This window comes from Hemitrygon akajei, chromosome 4, assembly GCF_048418815.1.
Source record: "Hemitrygon akajei chromosome 4, sHemAka1.3, whole genome shotgun sequence".
NCBI lineage: Eukaryota > Metazoa > Chordata > Chondrichthyes > Myliobatiformes > Dasyatidae > Hemitrygon > Hemitrygon akajei.
In genome coordinates, this window is record NC_133127.1 from 133221778 (window position 1) to 133245472 (window position 23695).

The 23695-nt window shown below is 38.7% G+C and overlaps 1 protein-coding gene across 2 annotated transcripts in view; it reads right to left on the reverse strand.

Moving 5' to 3' along the window:
- fat3a (FAT atypical cadherin 3a) overlaps positions 1-23695 on the reverse strand; it is a 687349-nt gene that overhangs the window by 52049 nt on the left and 611605 nt on the right. For both annotated transcript variants that reach the window (XM_073043347.1, XM_073043348.1), the window contains 5 exons: positions 21014-21157; positions 12502-12699; positions 9698-10496; positions 3966-4100; positions 510-667 (listed from right to left, as the gene is read on the reverse strand). In XM_073043347.1, the coding sequence (XP_072899448.1) occupies positions 510-667; positions 3966-4100; positions 9698-10496; positions 12502-12699; positions 21014-21157 (1434 nt within the window). The remainder of the gene's footprint in view (positions 1-509; positions 668-3965; positions 4101-9697; positions 10497-12501; positions 12700-21013; positions 21158-23695) is intronic.

Here is a 23695-nt window from a genome sequence, read left to right on the forward strand (position 1 = left end):
GGATACACTGTCCGGCTATCTGCCCCTCTGGATGTACTTGGTCCACACCCATGATGATCCTGTCTCTGCTGCCTCAGCTACAGCCCTGCTGGTTGACTTGATCTCTCTTCTAATGAAGCCAAGGTCATGCAGCCACTTCTGGAAAGTTAATGCAATAAAGCCACGGCAACCTACTTCGAATGGATAGCATGAGACCTTCCACCCTTAAATTATATTGGCATATGGTATCTATATTAATGTACAAAAAACATGAACACTTTTCTACTTACTCTATATGACTATGAAGCATCTTGATCTGTATTTGTGTACATTTGTGTAAATACATAGCTTAAGTTCAAGTGAAAATCCTTCACAGAAGTACATTGTTATTGGTTAAGTAGCCTGACAATCAATGTGCTATGGGGAAAAATTTAAGAAGTATGTATTCTCAAAACAACAATCAAATACTGAGATAAAAAATCAACCATCCATTTTAAAACACCATTCAAAATATAGAGCATTACATTTACCTTCAAAATGACACAGTATTCCCCTTCAGCATACATAATGACTCCATTACTCTGCAGTGTTCTCAAATGCAATCCTAATTTCAGTTCATGTCTTTTGCTGTTTTCAGCCACCCGATATTTAATATAGCTGTTTCCAGCAAAACTCAGGGACGCATGACCTGGAAGAATTAAAGAAAGCCATGCTGAAGAACTAATATTGGTCTCAAGTGAAATTTTGTGAACACATCACTCTGGCTTAATCATATTACATTTAATACAAAATGTAATTAGCTTCTTGTGCTTTTAAGAAAATGTCATTGTATTTATGAATGACATTCTTTTAGTTTAAACTTCAATATCTTGTAGTTAAATCAGTAACATTTTAATACAACCTTGTATATCTATCAAAAAATCATGATTGTTAAGGACCAACATATTTGGCAAAGGAATGATAATTCCAAAAATTCCAAAAATTTTACTGTTAAGTTAGGTGAAAGCAAACAAATGTAGGATCAAATATCTTTTCAAATGCTTCCCCAGTCTTGAAACTGATACTAATTCTTCAATTTTATTCTCATCATACATTTCTGAACAAGTACTTTGCTCAACAACATTTGAAAGATTTCTTTGGAGAATTTAGGGCACATTAATGGAGGGAAGGAAGAACTACAATGCCCAAACTCCATTTCCTTGGCAGCATTCCAGTTAATGTGGGTATTCAATTCAGAAGCATTACAGTGAATATGCTGATTGGCTAACACAACTTTGAGAATGTTTATTATCAAACATAATTGCTTTTCTCGAAAAAGGACTATGCAGCAATATGTAGCAATTATAATTACTCTTGAGTTAAAAATACAATATAAATAAATGAAAGAACTTGCATATACATATATAGCACTTCTCACATCCTCAGAGCATTCCCAAATGCTTCACAATTACACTGAAGTGCTGTGTAGTAATTGCTGCAGGCAAATGTGACATCCAATTATCACTGGATCAGTCATTTATTATTATTGAATTTGAGCAATAATTTTCACACATACATGCCAATTTTAAGAAGGAAGGACAAAATTAAGGTGAAATTAACTAATGTTTTGGTTTATAAGAGTAGGAGCACCAGACCATGAAAATTACATTAGAATATGTTATAATGGAGAAATTAATCTTTTGAGGACACAGATACTAGGGAATCCAATTGGATAATGCTTTATTTTTCCATTGTCATGTAATTGAACTTAGATTTTCCATAAATGAAGCACAATAATGAGCATATCCTAAACATTTAGAGTAACCCAGAAAACATGTATGAGGACATGATTTCTATTTTGGGGCTGCATGTGATACGGCATTGCTTGTTCAACACCAATACTAGGGTGTTGCTGGGTAACTCACACCTCTTTGTCCTAAGTACATCTGTCACTCCCAGGCAATGTAATTTTACCAGGTGCAAGGCCTTGGTCACAAATGAATTTTACTGTGGTGGAACAAGCAACAGAACTGATTTAGTTTAACCAAACGTATGTCATTCTGGCCTATTCTAAGATATATTTGAATTGTAAAGCCAATGATAATACGATCACAATGATGATACTATTGCTAGACGCAGACTGAGTACTGCCTTCTCTAATTTAGGTAAATTCTTTTGTGCACACCCTATGGTTTGGGCTCCATAAAGAGACATTGACACGGATTAATAATCTAAATAATTACCCTACAAACCAGTGAGATTCAACAAAGAACTGACTTTTACATCTGGAGACATAAGAGGTTGTAGATCCGAGAATCAGGAGCAGAAATCAAACTCCTGGAGAAATTCAGGAGGTCAGACAGAAGGTAATGGACTGTCTACATCTTGAATTTTACTTTTGACTAGGTCCAAAGGGATGTATTCTCAAAATGGCACTTAATTATTGATCAAAAATATAAAGTACTGTATTATTGATTTGCCAGCATTCTCTGAGAGTAAAATAATTGGTTTCATATGTTTTCAACATTTTTAAATTTGAAACTCCACAGAACAAAATCAGCAACAATGTAATTTGAAGATACAATAATTTTTAACTTGAATCATGGAGGACTCATTTCCCACTTCTCTTATTGTTTATCTCCTGTCATGGGTGCTCACTCATTTTGTAAATAGTGATCCCTTTCAATCTTAAGCATGCTTGAAAATAATTCACACACGCAAGAGTTTTATTGCCCATCTCCCTTCCCCCACTCTCCAACATGAGTAACTCAACAACATGTTGGATAACTGCATTAGTCAGACTGAATGGTTCAAAAATGACGAAGAGCAGCAGAAAAATTGGACAAAAGTGGCTCATGAACCAGGCTTTGACCAGTACTTTTACAACTTCAAAGGGCGCCACGGTGGCGTTGCGCTATTAGAGGTCGGGACATCAGAGTTCAATTCTGACATCATCTGTAAGGAGTTTGTATGTCCTCCCCATGAACGCATGGGTTGTCTCTGGGTGATCTGATCTCCTCCCACAGTCATGATGGTTGGTAGGTTAATTGGTCATTATAAAGATTGTCCTGTGATTAAGCTAGGGATAAATTGGGTTGACTGAAGGGTTGGAAGGGCCCTTCCCATGCTATTACCTCTAAATAAAAATAAAATAAATTCTGACTATTGTTAGAGTTACTGTCATCAATGAATATATGATAATGTTATGTGTAACAGAACGGAATCTAAACATTAAGTGAGCAATTCTATAACTAATTATTTCATTTATAATTTAGGAAATTTGGACTTATTTCTAAAACTAGATAGGTGCTCAGACAGAACTCATTCAGATGCAATTAAATACGCAATTTATAGCTTCCAATACTGACAAATAATTTACCTGAACAGTGCAATTCTTAGACTGCGCACTCTGTACCCTTTCAGTTACATGTGCATAACTTATTTCTGCAAACTAGCTGCAATTATTGGGAGCAATCTGTTGAGATGCATTAATGAGTAATTTCAGTCACTGTTAACATTTCACAGTTTACATTAGAAATGCATAATTTATAGCAAGAGGAAAAAGATCTTCTCTAAGATTAGGCATTGTAATTTAACAGCTGCTGCCTGATACTATTGCTCGTCATTGGTGCCTTAATTACAGAAACTTCAGTCAATTAGAATAAAAACTAATTGTTAAATTAACAAAAATAGGGTTAGGCAATGCACTGCCCATATCCTGCTTGCAATTCAATCTAATTTAAAACCTTTTTGTGTGTGATACTTATTCTTAGTAAACTCAATTTTAAGCAGGTCCTAACAGTTTTTAAAAAGAATTTCTGCAGAATTCCTCCATCTTCCTCACGGGCTTTATACAGCTCACTAAGAGTATCCATTCTACAAAAAAATGGGAAAATTATCATTGTTGTATTTAATGTTCGATTATAGAATTTACAGACCAGAAGTACACAAGATGTTTTCTTCTGAACTAAAATATACCGGGTGCCACAGTTATCTACCGTCCTTACCCGAACATTCTCCCAGGTTCCCAGGTGGACACTGACAGACGTATGGCCCACGGCCTTCACTGCCTCCAACGCAATGCATGTCACTTGGGCAAGGCTTGTCTTGGCAAACATCAGAAACCACGGGGCAGAGTTTACCTGTAGCAAAAAAGTATTCAAACTTAGAGATACAGTCTTAGAAAATCCTCCTTGTCTACAATTATATATTCTTTTATACTGATAGTGTTATATGTATTAACAAAGAATATATTCACTTCATTATGTTTGATAAATGTGAAGTAACATTTTAATTTCCTAGATTATTCTCAGATCCTTTAATATAAAGAATTGAAAAGAGACCTGCCAAGTTGATCATGTTAAGAACGTCATATTGCTGATTTATTCATTGCAGATACTAATGGATAGTAAGATTCCTTTATGGATACCATAACAGACTCAGATTCATGTCACATAATTATAACCATATTCTTCTTGTGTCAACCACTGATCTGCTGAAGTCTGTTGTAAGTTATAAAAATTTCCTCATGATTGATATGAAACTGAGTTGCACACAACGAAGGCTGTATTACTGATTCACGGTCTTTGTGAGCTTGCTGATGGTTATCAGGGAATTCCTAATGGAAACGGTATATCTAGGTTAAAGATAGGAAATTAAACATCAAGAAATCTACTCCTCCCTGGTTCATACTGGAAAGCATGAATGTATTTATAGTACACACATTACGGCCAGAACAGTATTAGTTGTGATGATCAACCAGCAGTAAAGTAGCTGTTAGAGGTCAACCATGAAGAACACTTGTTCACCAAAGTACTGGCTATCATATGTTGCTCGTGGAACTGCATCTTACTGTGAATTTTTTTTAAATAAATTTGGAGGGAAAAGGAGGAGTACTTATTTAAGTATCTATCATATCTGAGTACTTGTACATAAAACAGAGGTAATCAAAGCTAAGTAATACAATGCATAACAAAGTTAATCACACGTACCTGTACATTTTCCAAACCTACCATGACAAAAGTGCAAAACATAGCAAATCCTCTCCACTAAATACACCAAAATCCTGACCAGCCCATCTATGACTCAATCTAAAGTTTTAACTGGAAACAAAACTGATGTAGTTTTGCTCTTTTTGAACAAAACCCTGACTTTAAAACACTCTGTCACTTCTCAGGAACCTAACTATTAAAAAGATTAGGTTCAATTTGTGATCCAAAAGTGCTAAAGAATAGGAAGGTCATGTGATCTATCTGTATCTTAGCTGAGTGAGAGTTACAATATGCCTCAAAAGCAAGTTAAAATACATTAAATTGAGTTCAGTTAAATAATTTTTTTTGTTCTAGACACTTTTTGAGAATATGACAATGGCACAGATACGTACTTTGCTCCCAGGCAAAACCTAATTAGTTAGTAAACCTCAAATTTCTTAAAAAGAGGGCATTTCCCCTCATTTCACTCCCTAACTAATAAAGTCCAGAAGAAGGTCAGCTGTGCTAACATTCTTGTAGTCTATTTCTACAACAGACTGTAACTTGCTGATCACGTAAGTGTGAAACAACACTGGATCTTTCTATCCCTAATTTTCAACTTACCTCTGATGACAGTATCACTGTAGATCAATGATAAACTGTTCAATAATTTCTTCAATACTATTGGCATAATCTCAGAGCAAAAGATCAACCAATGTATCAAGAATGGCCTGACACATCCAAGGGCAATGAACATTTATTTTGATCAACAATTTTTTTGAAGGGATACAGTTCCATCTACTGAACACAGTTTGTGAATAGTGCAAACCATTTCTTCAGCACATTTATAATTTAATTGCTACCCAGGACCTAACCATTATTGTTTTATTCTCAGACCTACTTTCATTCTAGGTATGAAAATAAAACATACTTAGAATGAAAGTACAAGAATGAAACCAAGTACTATTTCAGTCATGGCTGATAACTCTTCCATCATCCAAACTAAAAGAAATCCAATAATTAGTAGGATCCAGCATTTTAAGACACAAAATACAAAACTGCTGAAAGATTTCAGTGGGTCAAGCAGCATTTGTGGAGGCAAAGGGACAGTCAAAGCTTGGTTCAAGATAATGCATCAGCACTGAGGCAAAGTCTTGTCCTGAAATGTGAATGATCAATTTACCTTTGCAGGTGCTGCCTGAATTCCTCCAGCAGTATTTTATTTGATTCAGATCACAGGATCTGCAGTCACCTATATCTCCATTCTTAAGTCTCATTTGGGGGAGATTGGGGAAAAATAAGAGAAAGCCTTGGAATGTTTCTAAGAACTACAATAGCTTCCAATATAGAACTGGCTCTTCCATTCAAAGATGAAGAGTTAGACGGAGAGAGAATGGATGTTTTGATATGAATGGTAAACATCACAAAAGGCAAGTTGTCAGTAATTCATTATCCTCCCAACATAAAAAAATATATAAAATGGTTGTGAGATAGTACCAACCAGCAGCATCCATCACCAAAGATCCTCATCACCCAGGCCATGCTCTTTTCTCGCTGCTGCCATCAGGTAGAAGGAACAAGAGCCTCAGGACTTGCACCACCTGGTTCAGGAACAGTTACTACCCCTCAACCATCAGGCTCTTGAACAAAAGAGGAAACTACACTCATTCAACTTTTGATGTTCTCACAACTGATCGTCTCACTTCAAGGACTTTTTATCTTGTTATTTCATGCTTTTTATTTATTTATATCTGTATTTACATATTCTGTTGTCCATTGATCCTGTTTACAGATACTATTCTACAGACATGCTATGTATGCCCACAGAAAGAAGGATCTCAGGGTTATATGCGGTGACATGTATGTTCTCTGACAATAAGAAGGAAGAGCAGTAGATGTAGTGTATATGAATTGCAGCAAGGCATTTGATAATGTACCCCATGCAAGGCTTATTGAGAAAGTAAGGAAGCATGTGATCCAAGGGAACATTGCTTTGTGGATCCAGAACTGGCTTGTCCACAGAAAGTTTGTAGACGGTTGTAGACGGGTCATATTCTGTACGGAGGTCGGTCACCAGTAGAGTGCCTCAGGGATCTCTTCTGGGACCCTTACTTTCGTGATTTTTATAAGTGACCTGGATGAGGAAGTGGAGGGATGGGTTAGTAAGTTTGCTGATGACACAAAGGTTGGGGATGTTGTGGATAGTGTGGAGGGCTGTCAAAGGTTACAGCGGGACATTGATAGGATGCAAAACTGGGCTGAGAAGTGACAGATGGAGTTCAACCCCGATAAGTGTGAAGTGTTTCATTTTGGTAGGTCAAATATGATGGCAGAATATAGTATTAACGGTAAGACTCTTGGCAGTGTGGAAGATAAGAGGGATCTTGGGGGCCGTGTCCATAGGACGCTCAAAGCTGCTGCACAGGTTGACTCAGTGGTTAAGAAGCCATATGGCGTATTGGCTTTCATCAATCGTGGAACTGAATTTAGGAGCCGAGAGGTAATGTTGCAGCTATATAGGACCCTGGTCAGACCCCAGTTGGAGTACTGTGCTCAGTTCTGGTCGCCTCTCTACAAGAAGGATGTGGAAACCATAGAAAGGGTGAAGAGGAGATTTACAAGGATTTTGCCCAGATTGGGAGCATGCCTTATGAAAACAGGTTGAGTGAACTCGGCCTTTTCTCCTTGGAGCGACGGAGGATGAGAGGTGACCTGATAGAGGTGTATAAGATGATGAAAGATATTGATAATTGGATAGTCAGAGGCTTTTACCCAGGGCTGAAATGGCTGCCACAAGAGGGCTCAGATTTGGAAGTAGGTACAGAGGAGATGTCAGGGGTAAGTTTTTTACGCAGAGAGTGGTGAGTGCGTGGAATGGGCTGCCAGCAACGGTGGTGGAGGCGGATATGATAGGGTCTTTTAAGAGACTTTTGGATAGGAACATGGAGCTTAGAAAAATAAAGGGCTATGGGTAACCCTAGTAATTTCTAAGTTAGGGACATTTTTGGCAAAACTTCGTGGGCCGAAGGGCCTGTATTGTGCTGTAGGTTTTCTATGTTTCTGTGTTTCTAAATTGAATATTGAACTTTGAACACAAATGTTGAATCATTCAGCTTTGACTAAATATTTCCCACTAGCAATTATAGTGGCTCGTTTCTCCTCTGTCTAAACAGACTTGGATTTCTCTTACATTACTCTTTGTAGTCTATTTTGCAATGTAATTTCAACACATCCCATCTTCCCTCTCTTTTAAGCTGCTCATGGTGAGAGCTTCTCATTGGTGGCTACAGAAATTCCCATGAGCATATTTTGTTATGTCATTAGGAAAGTATTTTTGCACAAATTTCTCCATTTCCTGGGGATAGTTTACACTGTAAATGCAGTGATATTACATTGATGTGAAAAGTTTGATTCAGGATCTTGATCTAATTGTTCATTTTAAATCAAACTGCGTTAATAATAAGATGTTGTTTCTGTTAAATGCCTATGAATAAGTTACTGCTTTTCAAGATCTGGTACTTCTCTTCCATTATTGTTGTATCATTCCAGCAAACTGGTGTTTTAAAGTGTAGAGAGGCTTCCAAATACATTGCATATCACTTATTGACTGCTGGTGTGTTGCATCAGGAAATGTTCAAAAACTGCAGCATGAACAAATGGAAAAAATTCAAGATTCAAGATTGTTTAGTGTCATTTCCAGTGCACAAGTCTAAAGTAGAATGAAATAATTGTTACTCCAGTTCTGATGCAGCACAAAAACACACTTAAATATAAAGTGAACAATAATAAAAAATACAATAAATATAAATACATAAGCTAGCTTATATACATCAATTGATTGTATGTCCATAAAGTGATGTTAGGTACAGGAGTGTCTGTACAGAAGGTGGCTGACTGGAAATGAGAAAGTTGAGGTGTTGGGGAGGGGGGTGTGTTTTGAGCGGTGGGTTAGTGGGTGGAGGTGTTATTTAGCCTTACTGCTTGAGGAAAGTAACTGTTTTTGAGTCTGGTGGCCCTGATGTGGATGATACGTAGCCTCCTTCCTGATGGGAGTGGGACAAACAGTTCATGAGCAGGGTGGATAGTGGATGGACAAGGTACGTACACCAGTCACTTTTTCAAATTAGTTACTTTGTGAAATTGGTTCCTCTAGTGAGAAAGTGTCGCTAGAATTATTTTTGTGCATTTTCAAATAGTATATTTAAGCTTACAATGTTGTATTTGAAGAATTTTATATTCATACTTATAAACACTTCAATTTTGGTGTATATTTCATAGCGACATAGAAGGAGGCAGGTTGGCCCATGTTGGTTCAGAATCCAATTCCCTGACTTTCTTCTGACTGCTACTTTCTCTCACATGCTCATCTCTTTGCTTTTGATTCTCCTATTACTCACCTATAATAGGGGCCATTTACAATACACTATTCACCAGACACATTGAGATATGGATGGAAACCATAGCAAGAGGGAGAGACACAAATGTCCACAAGGAGAAGTTGCAATTTCTCACAGTCAGCTCTGGAGGTTATCATTGAATCTGGTTCAGTGGAACAGGGATACAGCAGTCCTTTCTGCTGCATCACTGTGCTGCCCACTTGAAAATCTGAAATTATGCAATAGTTTGGTAACATCAACACACTTTAAACAAAAATAAAGCTTATTCCATAAACTTGCATACTTATCATAAGAACTTATTTTTAAATTTACTGATGTGACAGGTTTTTAAAATGCAGTTCAGGAGACTTTCTTGTTTTGAATATTACTCACCACTGCAAGCACATGTTAGACTTTTGTAGTAATGAGGGGACACAAAGCTGATCCGTGCAGTACTGTAGGTCATAGTGGACTGTGGTTCGGCAGAAACCAGTGGCGCACAGTTGCGTTCTTGGCATTCTTCTGCAGGGCAACTCTTGTCCATGATAGAGGAAACGAGAAGGCCATTCTCAAATTCCCTCTTTGCATTGGTGAGCTTTTGAATTAAGTAAGCGGTTTTATAGAACCCACTTCTATATATCTGTACTGCCAATAAAACCTCAAGCTTCTGTGTGCCTGAGACCGGCTGAATACTAATAATATGAACGGTGTCTTGCTTTTGGGCTGCAAATATGTTCCGAAGGCTCCGCCTAAATCCATGGAGATGAAGTCCAATAAAATCTTCAGGAGAGATGTTTTCAAACTGAATAGTGATGGCATTGTTCAGCATTTCTTGAGTCACCTGCTCAACATGAACCACTACATCAACAGGGACAATGAAGCGCCCATCACTGACAGACACATTCAAAATATACTTGCCACTGTCCAGTCCCCCAAGTGCAATAATCTTCCCATCTTGGCTATTTATATCGAACAGACTTCTCTGATCTGACCTGAAACTGTAGCTAAGAACGTCATACATATCCTGATCGGTAGCGTGGATTTTTCCAATCACTCCTCCTGAGAATTCATCCTCCATCGTAGAAATAAAAATCTCAAGTGGAATAGCAGTTGGTTTGTGAATGCTTTCTTCAATCACTCGAACAAGTATATAGGTGGATGAAGTCAGTGACGGTTTGCCAGAATCTTGAGCCTGTTGTAACGTGAGTAAAAACAAATACGGACTCAGTGTCCATTTTGTTAGGTACACCTGCTCGTCAATACTAATATCTAATCTGCCAGTCAAGTGGCAGCAACTCAACGCATAAAAGCATGCAGACACGGACAGAATGGGGAAGAAATGTGATCCAAGTGGATTTGACCGTGAAATCTGCTGTGCCTATTGTCTTGTTTATTATTTATTGTAATATTATTTACTGTGTTACTTTATGCATTACTGGGTAGGTCTGTAGTCTAGTGTAGTTTTTGTGTTGGTTTACGTAGTTCAGTGTAGTTTTTGTATTGTTTCATGTAGCACCATGGTCCTGAAAAACGTTGTCTCATTTTTACTGTGTACTGTACCAGCAGTTATAGTCAAAATGACAATAAAAAGTGACTTGACTTGTAATGATTGTTAGTGACATACGAGGTAGTTTGCGTACCTCAGAAACAGCTGATCTCCTAGGATTTTCACATACAAGAGTCTCTAGGGTTTACAGAGAATGGTGTGAAAAACAAATAAAAACTATCCAGTGAATGCAGTTCTCTGGGCAAAAACACCTTGTTAATGATAGAAGTCAGAGGAAAATGGCCAAACTCATTCAAGTTGACAGGAAGCTGACAGGAACTCAAATAACAATGCATTACAAAAATGATGTGCAGAAGAACATCTCTGAATGCACAACACGTCAGACCTTGAAATGGATGAGCTAAAGCAGCAGTACACTAAGTGGTCACTTTATTAGGAACAGGAGTTACCTGTTCAGCAACCCCATCAATCTCATTCCTCCTTTGCACCATCTTGGGAGATCACCCCAACCTAGTAACTCACCACATGTATGAATTAACCTCTAAACATTGTCTGGGCAAGTGATGACACCCACCAGACAGTGACAGGAATTCCATGCATCCATACTTATGTTGACTGATATTCAAGGAGGAAGTTCTTGACTGAATGAACAAGAATGATGTTGGTGGGCAAAGATGAAGATAGGGTGCTGATGAACCTCATTGCATCAAAGTTATGATTGCAGAGTCAAAAATTCAATTTGGAGTGAAGTTCTTTGAAACCCTTAGTTAAAATAAATATCTTTCATGAAGCTCTCTGTACCACTGGGATTAACTATTCAGATTCAGTTCTGAATTAACAGTTCTTTTTGATGCTGCCCCTGAGGTATTACACTGTTTTATTAAGGAGGTCTTGGTGGAGAAAACTAAATGATTAGGCAGAAAATAATGTTAATTCCACAAAGTTTCTTTTGATGCCACTTATGTCTCTTCTATTTTATTTAAATAAAAGGATTTTTGGTGAGCAAAAGAAACAAACCCATTAGTATACATCAAATATGACTGAATTAATTTGAGAATGACTAAGGTGAATGAAGTAAAGTGGGGGGGGGGGGCGGTTATGTCAGAGATTGGATTTTACACAGAGTGGTAAGTGCACAGGATGCACAGCCAGTGGTGGTACTAGATAGAGGCAGATACTTATAGAGACATTTAAGAGACTCGTAGATTGACATATGGATGAACAAAAATGGATGGCGTGTGTGAGGGAAGGGTTATATTGATCTTGGAGTAGGCTAAAAGGTCGACAGAGCATCATAGGCTGAAGGGCCTGTACTTTGTTTTATGTTCTAACACCTCAAGGTAGACTAAATATGCAATTGAGAATTTTAGGTCAGGAAAAATATGCTGGATGTTGAACTCATCTCTTTTACCAGGCAAAGTAAATGAATTCCACTCAAAGGACTCTATAGAATATTCTATATTTCATGAGAGTTAGTCATGGAAAGCAAATGTCGATGAAGAGAATGGGATGTTGTATAATGGAGATCAATACATTTTCACTGACTGGAATGGAACTATATATCAATGTGCACTTGACCTGATAGACTCATTTCTTACCAATGATTATAGTAATAAAGATCTTTCCCAGAGAATCATATTGAAATTTGCTCCCAGAATAGAATGACTTTATTGGTGGCATAATACCTTACCTTCACATGTAGATGGTATTCTGTGGTATCCTTCTGATTAAAAACTGTTGCTGATCTCAGAACTCCTTCCTGGTCTAAAACAAATTCCTTCCCATCATTCCCAGCAAGAATAGTAAGTGTGAACGGAGGGCCATTGTGTGAGGAATCCTTGTCTGTCACAGAAAGTTTCAGAATACTGGTCCCCACAGGTTTATTTTCCTATAAACACACAGATAGTGAATTGCTATTACATCATATAGAAAACACTGATGCCAGCTTTCCTCTTAATGCTATCAGAAACGTGACAAGTACAGAAACTCGCACTAGCTTAAACAAGCTGCAGTTTTCTAGGCTTCCCGAATGAAGAATTAATTTGAGCGAATTTACATTCATTCATTCACCAATTTGCAAAGGAACTGACATAGTTCTTGTTAACCCACAGGTAAAAAAAATCACCGAAATAGTGGGTAGTGAGGTGTAATTAATTGATCCATGTGTACTCCTTCACACAACTCAACGAGGTTCTATTTTACACCTATTGATCTGATAGATAATTAGTACCTACATTGTACAGAAACTGGCTGTAAATTCTGCTGTAGGGCATTTAAAGTTTGGATGCCACAGGCTACATTTAGTCTATCCTGGTTTGCTGTAGGCATGAGTGCACTTGTAGTGAGAATTGCAAAGGATTTTCCAATTGCCAAAAGCATGCAAAGAGGAGACTAGATAATGCCAGACAACATCAAGCACTGATTTAACAGTAGTGCTGCCTGTGGACTTAAAGACCAAAACTGGATCATCATTTCATCATGCTTGATCCATTTTCCCTCTCAGTCCCAATCTCCTGCCTTCTCCCTGGCTAATCAAGAATCTAGCAAACTTTGCCTTAAGTATACCCAATAACTTGGCCTCCACAGATTCACCACTCTCTGTCTAAGAGTAATTCCTCCTCATCTCCATTGTAAAAGGACGCCCTTCTATCCTGAGGTTGTGACTTGTGTCTTAGACTCCACCACCATAGGAAACATCCTCTCCACAACCACTCTATTGAGGCCTTTCAACATTCGATAGGTTTCAATATGGTCACCCCTCATTCTTCTGAATTTTAGTGAGTAAAGGCCCAGAGCCATCAAACAGTGCACATATGATCAGTCTTTGAAATCTGGAATCTTTTTCGTAAACTTCCTTGTCAGCACATCATTTCTTAGATAAGAAGCCAAAAACTGCTCACAATACTCCGGGGGGGGGGGGAAGAGGGAGGGAGGAAGGGAGAGAGAGAGAGAGAGAGTAAAGGGGTGGAGATTCCACATCGGAGGAGGGAATGGGAAAATTATGACAAGGTTGGCTTTGAGTTCAGGGAATTGGCTAGTAGGTGGTAAGAGGTGTGGTAGTGTAGTTATAGAGGAGAAGGTCAAGAAGTTTATTATGGAACGTGATTAAGGAAATAATAAATCATTAATGTGGAGAATATCAGGGATTTCAGGGACTAATTTTGAATGATGATAAAATTAGAAATTGCCATTAATAGAGGAAACTGATATTGAACCTGTGAAAGAGTTCACACTAATTGATTGGAAGTTACTCAAAGATGTTTCAAATTTCCCCAACATCTTGCACTATCAACATTTTGCAGCAGATGACATTGCTTCAATACAAGCTTATGAAGTTGCAAACCATCAAGCAGAATACTACAAAGTCAGGCTATATTGCTTCATCTTATTGTTTGTAATGAAGGAGTGGCTGACAGAATTGAGAAAATTGTAGATACTAGTTTTAACTGCATGGAAAAGAAAGGAGGCTGTGGGAAATCAATGGACATTTTAAATGAGATCCATTACAGCAGAACATACTGATATAACTCAGCAAACAATGTTTTATTTATATATATATATGTTTTATATATGAGAAATGGTAACATTAATGTCTTTGGCAGTGCTGTAGTGTGGTGCGACAGGTAGTGCTGTTTTCGAATTGCACCATGGACACCGGTTCAATTCCGATGTCCAATTTGTCATCGTCCTCGGGGTTTCCCCACGTCCTTTAGTTGCTTCTCACATCACAAAGATATACTGTTTGTTAGTTGAAGTGATAATTGAGAGTCACCTCTGTGTTAGCACAGGTGGGTGGCAGGGAAACGGATTGGGGAACGAGACAGTGGTTAGTGGGCATGTGTGAGAGAGTAGATTGCAGCGAATAGAGCTTGGGAATAGGACTGATGGGATTACTCTGAAAACTGGCATAGAATCAATAGGCCAAAAGGCCTCCTACATGTCATATCGAACGTGAAGGCTTACTTGAAACGAGGAATGATACAAAATGTTTTAAACTATCTGACCATTCAGTAAATATTCTTGTGTGAGAGGATCAGACTTCTTATTGAGAAGTTGAGGTTGAGGCATCCATTGATCAGGGTTGACTATGGATGTTGGGTCCTAGCTGTCTAGATACGCAAGCCTGGGCAGTACGATATGGATAGCAAGCCTTTGCCCATGTAGCAAGCTCCCCTTCTCTACGCATCTAATGAACCCAAAGGAACGGCAGAGACCGATACAGTTTGGTATCAGAGGCATTGCAGGAGCTGTGGTCAATGTAGGGCTGCCTTAGGGACTCCAGCTCCTGATGTTTCCCTCGGGGTTTACTCCTGAAGCCTTCCCCATGAATGGGTTTATCCGCAAGGCAGCGGAGGTTTGAGATCAGAGTTTTCTTTCTCCGAGATGAGGGGCCAACCATGGCTAGCGATATCTATCTGCCCAAAGTAACAGGTTTTATGGTGCCAGTAGCCCACCTTTGCTTCTTCTCCTGTCAGTAGAAACGGTTCCGCTCGGCATGGTAGCTAAGCCACACGTGAAGGCCAGGGGCTGGACTTAGCTGTCAGAGGCTATTTAAGGCGCACGCCATTGGGAGCATTTGATAGGTAGTGGGAGACTGTCACCATTACCACCCCCAGCTATAACAATCTTAAGGTATTTCACAATAAGAGTCTTCTGCTTCTAAGTTGAAGGCAATGTAGAGGCAAAAGACTGGTGCTGCAGGGCTGGGGATGTCATAAGTGCTATGATCCAGACTACAGTACCTTGAGTTCAAAACAAAAGCTGATTAAGCTACCTTGAGACCTATTCAATTATCAATACAGATTAACCCTCTGTTAGTCCATAAAATTCTGATGACCTAGTGCTGGCTGGTACATCAACTGGATCTACAAAAGTCAAATACCAATTAAAAATAGAATCCGTACTAGCCTGCAGTTATACATCACTGACGCGATTAAAAACAAAAACAAAACATGTTTATAAAAGGACTTTGATGTGGTAGTAATGTGCCAAGCTCGATTAGTGTTTGTAGGGAGAATTTGATTTGTGCCATATAAATAAATATCATATGAGTGAAGATTTGGATAGAAATAGGAAGAGCTCAAGCTTTGAGATGGGGGAGTTGCACTACTAATCAGGGAATATGTCACAGCTGCATTCAGAGGGCAAGAATGGAGAGCTCATCCACTGAGTCTGCGTAAAACTCAGAGCGCAGTCACTCTGATGGGATAGTACTACAGAACCCCCAGTAGCCACCAGGATATCGAGCAACAGATATGCAGGCAGAGTAAGGAATAGTGTAAAAACAATAGGGTTGTTGTCATGGGGGATTTCAACTTCCCTTCGTGAAACGGAGACACCTCTTTCTCCCTTAATAGGGAGAGAGAGAGCCTGTGGTATGTTGAATACCGGGTGAACAAGTAGTCTTTGGTGTACTGCAAGTCTGTGTCTTTGCTGTTGCTTTGCTCACGCTTGAGTGCTCGGTAGCGGGGGCTGATGCTTTTTTTGCTGGTTGGGGGGAATTGTTGCTTGCTACCTCTTATGCACAGCAGGGAGGGAAGCTGGGGGGGCTTGGGGTTCTAACATTTAACTGTCATTCATTCTTTGGGGCACTCCTCTGTTTTTGTGGATGGTTGTGAAGAAAAATCATTTCAGGATGTATATTGCATACATTTCTCTGACATTAAATGAACCTTTGAAAACTTTGAAACCTAATATAAACTGGAATCTTCTGAGTGCAAGAGACTTAGATGGGGCAGAATTTGTTAGGTGCATCAATATGCTGGTTAAGCCCAAGAAGAGGAGGGGCTGTACTGGACCTGGTGTTGGGTAATGAGCTTGTCCAGGTGACCGATCTTTCAGTGGGCAAACAGTGGCCAGAACTTCAGCAAGGAGCTCTTTTGGTCTGTCAACAAAACGTTGATAGTAGGGAAGGCACAACAGCTACTAGACTACCTGAGGTGCTTGTGGAGAGCTATTAGGCCCCTAAATTTGTTGACCAACTTTTATCGATGTGCGATAAGAGAGTGTACTGACATATGGGATGACCATGTGGCACTGTAGCTGAACAAAGCACTTCAATGGATGATTAGGACAGCTCAGCGCATCATTAGGACTCGACTACTGGACTTGGAGACAATCTACAACTCTAAGTGTCTACAGTGTGCTCATAGCATCATTAAAGACCCATCCCATCCCGGACTCTGTCTGTTCAATTCCCTGCCATCTGGTAGGAGATACAGAAATATCTCAGCCAAAACAGTGAGACCGAAAATCAGCTTCTTCCCGAGGGCTGTTGTGCAGCTGAATAATGCTACACCCCAGTATGCCAATGGCCTATGAGGGTTATGGAGTGTTAATAATTTGTTTTTAATTAAGCCATACCACATGCATTGTAAACATCTGATTTGCATGGACTGAAGCAGCACTGCAATCTCGTTGTCCTGACCAATGACAATAAAGTTCTAATCTATTCTATTACGGTGAGATGGGATAATTTCAAAGGAGATTTGCAAGGGAAGTTTATTTTTATCCAGAGTGTAGAGTGACTGGAATGCACTGGCTGGAGTGGTGGTACAGGCTGAAACATTAGAGAATTTAAGAGACATTTAAATAGATACATGAATGTGATGAAAGTGGAACGATGTGGATATTGTGATGGCAGAAGAGATTAGTTAGCCATTTGATTACTAATTTAATTGTGGGGTGAGGGGTCTGCTCCTGTGATGTACTGTTCTATGAATAGCAGAGGGAAGGGAAATGTGTTCCCTGGGGCCTGGAAAACTGAAGGCTTAGCTGTTAACGTTCCACCAATAAAAACTGTATGAGCAACAGATCAGATTAGACACAAGAATGTGAATTTTAAAATAACTGGATACCAATGTAGGTCACATGGTTAGGGGTGCTGAGCAAACAGGACTAAGTCTGGGTTAGGTTGTCTGGTTGGAATTCAAACTTATTTAGATGATGCAAAGGTATGGGTGAGAAAAACAGTAGATTCCAGTTAATTTCGCTGTCTATTTGGGACAACTCTTAAAGAACAAAAACTAATCACCTATGACTGCATTCCTGTACATGGTTCTAATTCCAAAATCAAGTTTGCAGACAACACCATGGTAGTTGGCCTGTTCGGAGGGTATGATGAGATGGCCTACAGGGATAAGGTCCAACACTTGGCCGCGTGGTGTGCCGACAACAACCTGGCCCCTAACACCCAGAAGACCAAGGAGATCATTGTGGACTTCAGGCATGCTAGGAGCCACGCTCATGTCCCATCTACATCAATGGAGCTGTAGTGGAATGTGTATCAAGTTTCCAACTCCTTGGTGTCCACGTTTCAGATGATCTCACAGTTCCTGAACTCCTCTATATATACATGCATAAACAAATATTCAAAATAATGAGAGAAAAAGAAAGCACATCTTTACACAAGGGAACTTGCAAATGGATGGTACTGCTCCCGGCAAACCAGCCTGTCACTCCACCAGCTGAACACTGGAGGGCAGCGCTAATGGGAGAGGCCTGCCTCCAACCGAGTATGGATGCCACGCTGCACAACCTCCAATGTCTCCTCACCTGGACTGCAGCAGCAGGCCCTATTCCTTGCTACAACTGAGGCCACGCTGCTGCCTCGTCGCCTATGTCACCAACAAATCAGGGAAACAGGTCTGCAGCATCTTACTATTATCAACATCCAACAGGATCTTGCGATCACAAGAGAAACATCCATGACAGTCACTCATAGATACACTGCACGATGCTTTCCCACACCAAATCCGATGGCTTCGAGAAGCAGGCAGCAACACGGTCTGTAACCAGGCTAGTTCCTCTCAAACTTCTCTGGCCTATCCGCCAGCTTCTCCTTCTCTGGCCTCTCCTACTCTGACCCGACAGCTCCTTTCACACCCCAGCCAGCTGTTCCAAACAACGAGCAGATCACTGATGCCTTAGACTCATTATACCCGTAGTTCTTGGAGTCCAGTATACTCTTACAATCATAAAAAAACATATTTTAAAAAGAAAAGTGCATCTTTGGCTGGCCTCCGAGAGGCTGTTGCATTTGAGCATGCCGCCATCTTACTAGAAGTAACACCACTCATCGTCAGCTGGCAGAGATAACTGAAATCTTCAATTGTACACTTGCTGCATTGACAATAAAACTGTGAGAAGAACGGCCAATACGCGAGAGACAACAGGGTAATTCCAAAAATGTCAGCATGAATATAAGGATCCAGATGTTGAAGAGACCCTTATCAATGATCTTCTGTTGGATCATAAAGCAACAGGTGGTTAGTTGCCCTGTAACTCACGCTCTGAGGTGCCAGAATTTCACTACTTTAACAAGTTAGTAGCTAGGAAGAATTTGAAGATATCAACAATCTTCTTGAATGTTACAATGAAAATGACGATTTTTTAAATACAATCATCAGAAGTATTGTATCAAAACACCAAGGTGAGAAATATGAGAAAGTGGAAAGTGATGAAGATGACACATCTGAACTTGAACTAGTGGTTACACAGGAAATTAGTATTGGATTAGTACAATACTTCATGCAGGAAGACAATGAAGGAAATCCGTTAACAGCACTAGGTGCCTGCACTGATTCTGTTCAAAAGAAGATGGCAGAGCACTCTGGATGAATTCCTCTATCCATAACTATTAGGAACTAATACATGGCTTTATAAACAAGAGAAAATTTGCAGATGCTGGAAATTCAAGCAACAAACACAAAATGCTGGAAAACTCAGCAGGCCATGGAAAAGAGTACAGTCAACGTTTTGGGCTGAGACCCTTCATTGGGACATCCAGGCCAAATTGGCACTTGTGGTATCATAGAGCCAATTCTGGGACCAACGTCTAATGGGACAGGCTGGAAAAGGTGTATATATGTAGGTTACTTCACTGAGATAATAAAGAAAGTGGAAGGCATACCATTTACTACATTAAAGTCAAGTGAATTATAATGGAGGAGGATCTAAACATTTCAGCTGTGTATAAGAACGATTATAGGTATAATCTTAAAGAGAAAAAGAAAACTACCGGTAACTGCTTTCAACCACTGGATACAGAGAATAGATAGCAGTAAGAACTTGGTAGAAACATGGGGAAGCATGCATGGTCACAGATGCAGCTGCAGTGATGAATTTCAATTTATTAAAGGAAGATTGAGAAATCTAAAAAGGAGGCAGGAACATTTGAAACATGATCCCGAATGCATTATGTACATTTAATCAAGAAATCCAAAAATCAGGTGCATGACTAGAGGTACTAACTATGAGATGATTGATCTAGTCTAGTTAATTTATAACAGTGGAGATTAATAACAGATTAATGATAAGTATACTGAATGTTAAGGTTTTCTATAAATATTTAGCAGTTGGTTGATCAAAAATGTTGATTATCGTTGAACGATTGAAAATATGAATAATTCAAAGGATTAAAGTGCAAAAGTAAAGTAAAATAAATACTTTTATCTACAATATAAGTAGTGAATCTTATAAGGTAATACAAGAATAATTAAGTTGTAGGAAGACATTGTGTTCAATCCACTTAGACTTTCCTTCAAGATAATTACACCTTTTAGAATCTTTAAGAAAAATGATTGAAAAGCAGTTTAAACATTACAAAGAGTCAAAATGTAAAGCCTGAGATAACAACGGAAAATGCTGCAAATACTCAGTAGACCAGGTTTGAATGTTTTATGTTGGATGTGATGAACACCTAAAGCACATTGTCTTGAGAGAGTGGAGCCGAAAGAGCAAGAAAGAACAACAGAATGTGTTAAAATTTTGCTATGCAGCCACATGATCTGAGAAGTATTTTCCAGCTTTGCACTGTTCATTTCTTATATGAGATTTCAGTAGTAAAAATCATCAGCCAGTAAGTTCACCAATGAACTGGGCATCCCAGAAGCAAGATTTGGAAATGAATTTCTATTCAGCAAAATCTGTGAAGCTATTTACTAATTCACATTATACTGTATCTTAATACAAAATATCATTACCGTTTTATACCATTATTGCTTTATATCGTTATTGTTTTAATTTGAAGCAGCAACAATGAAGGTAACTCTGAAATGATTGAACTTGATTCAACAAATCTCTAGGGAAGTAAAAATAGCACCTTACCCACACCCTTCTAATTACAATGTGAACTTAAAATCAGTTTATCAATGGGAAGAAGTGCATGAAATAAACTTGAATGAGTCATTTTAAATATTTACCTGAATGACAGCTGAATAATTTGCAGGGATAAATTCAGGGGGGTTATCGTTAATATCTGAGACATCAATATTCACAGTAACTGTAGATGACATGGGTGGCATTCCACTGTCTTCAGCTTGCACAATTAGTGAATAGCCAGACACCTGTTGAAATAATTGAACAAGAATTATAGAGTCATGCATTTTCAATGGTTTGAAGATACTTTATTGGAAGAAGTTACCCCCAAAACTTAATTATACTCTCAGACTGCTAAATAAATACAAGCACAATGTAACAATATTCTGTTGCAGCTAAACACTCTGAGATAAACTATTTAATTAACACAAGTAATTACTAAATTGTAATGCCAATTCTACAGTTTCCCTATCTAAAGGCAAAGAAGTCCGATTTTAGTAGGAGGACAGAATGCAAAAATATTGGCCAGAAGTTCTGTCACACAGAACAAAATGACTGATTACTATGCAATGGAATATTATTAAAAATCAAATTGCCAAATTCAATCAGTTATTTTGCCCCTCTAATCCACTTTCCAGATCCTCTGTGCGATACTTGCATGAAAGCCGTTGTGTAGGTACAATGACATAAAACTGTTTTCAACATGTGACTCTTGAACTCTGAAGCAATAGATGGTTTGAGGATGAGCTTAACCTTAAGTGTTCCACTGTCGTTTAGTCTGAGGAGTTTGTCGTCTTCCACTGAGAACTTTTTTCTTACTGTTCACTCTCAAAACTACCTCTCTACATGCCATTGTCCTCAAAACCCCAAATTCCTTCTCTAACAGACTTTCAATTACTTCTTCATGAAGCCCATCTGAATGCCCAGGCCCCATCCCTTACAGAATCCAAAGAAAACAATGCTCTGGCTTCTGGTGAGCTCTTTGCCCAAGCCCAATCTCTGATTAGTTCCTCATATGGTGCGCTTTCTTAGTCCCTAACCTGTATGACCCCAACCTCCAAGCCCTCTATCCAAACATCACCAATGTTGACTCAGGAAGTGGTAGAAAAGAAGTAATGGATCCTACTATCACTTTAAAGCCCTAATTTCCTTTTTGATTCATACATCTGTTATCCGCTGTACAAATATAATACAGTGATGCTGGTGAGGACAAAAGTGCCCAATTACCTTTAAAATTCACTTTCATTTTATCTGGGTCACTCTGGCTTCCTGTGGCAAGTAAGGGCAAAATTGCAGCCGTAATGGAAATAAAGTAACATCACAGAGGGAATGTGCTCTGTGCAGTCTTGCATCCTGCCGCTCTAACGCCCAGGTCATGTTTATTGAATGACTGAATAGGTTGAAATTTGTCTCTAAAGTTTGGTCTTAACCACGATTGGACATTTCTGTCCGAATGCATGATTCACTTCCTGATGCTTCAGGCTGACCCAAGATTTGCACTGGACCGAGAGAGACTCCGATTTTCATGAATGCTGCAGCCAGCCTACTACGCAAGTGTTAGGGGTCTAAGCCAGGAAGATGTATGAATGGAGGTGAGGTGATAGCAGCAAGACATACCTCTCTATAACTTACAGTTTACCATGACATGATTTTCTTCTGGGCATGATGCATTTTTTTAATTCTCTACACACTGGGTGTTAAACAACCTTGTTTTCATATATATGGGATTTGTTTTTTGGTTTCTTTGTTTTGTGGCTGCCTGTTAGAAGACAAACCTCAAGGTTGTACATTGTATACATTCTTTGATAATAAATGTGCTTTGAGCTTTGAACTCTAAACTCTAAATATTTCCTCTTTTCAACACCCCGCTTGTTTGTTACACTACAAACTCAAGGTAAATTTGACCCTACGTATAGTTTTTTCTTGCCTTTCCAACACAAAGAGAAATTTTCTTCTCATTTGAATAGTCAATTAGCTAAATGGCCTTGTGTCGTTGCACACCTCCAGCTTTGAGCTGTTGCTGGCCACAATTTCTCCTAAAAAGTGCCCAACCAGTCACTACGAAAAGCTCACTCAAGCATCACAAATGGGAACCGTAGCTTGCAGCAGTACACAAGAGAAAATGCTGGAACAGCTCACCACACTCTCAACAGCAGCCTTCAAAAATACTGCAACAGCCTCTGGGCTCCAAATGCCTTGAAGTTTATTGTTCATAAAAAATAAACATTTCAAATAAAAATTTATTCAGATTTAGAAGTAATACAATTATTATAATTTTTAAGTTTGTTCTATAATAAAATGATTTGTATGAATCAAAGGTAGTATTTTGACATATAAAGAAAAAGTTGAAAGACCAGATAATACATTTAACTAAATATATTTGAATTTTAATTTGTCTATAAATTAACACCTTTTGCTGCCTCTTCATTAAATAAGTGATTTATAGTATCCTGAAATATATTTTGAAGGATTTTTGTTTGCACTACAATTTCATTTCTCCAATACTCAAATCCACTTAAATCATTTACTCAATATATTTCTGTCAGAGATCATGGCATGCCTATTTGTTTGTTTATGATTTTCCCATTTGGAAAAGTACACAGAACTTCAAGGCATCAAGGAAACTGCATGTTGCAGCAAACAAATGTATGGTAACTGGTTGTAGTTTCCTTCTGAAGAATTCAGGAATTCAGTAACCAAATATTGAATATCTTTTTTTTTTAACACCAGCTAGCTCACATAGTAGAACGCAAACTGAGTAGTGAAGCTCACTGCAAGGCTTATTA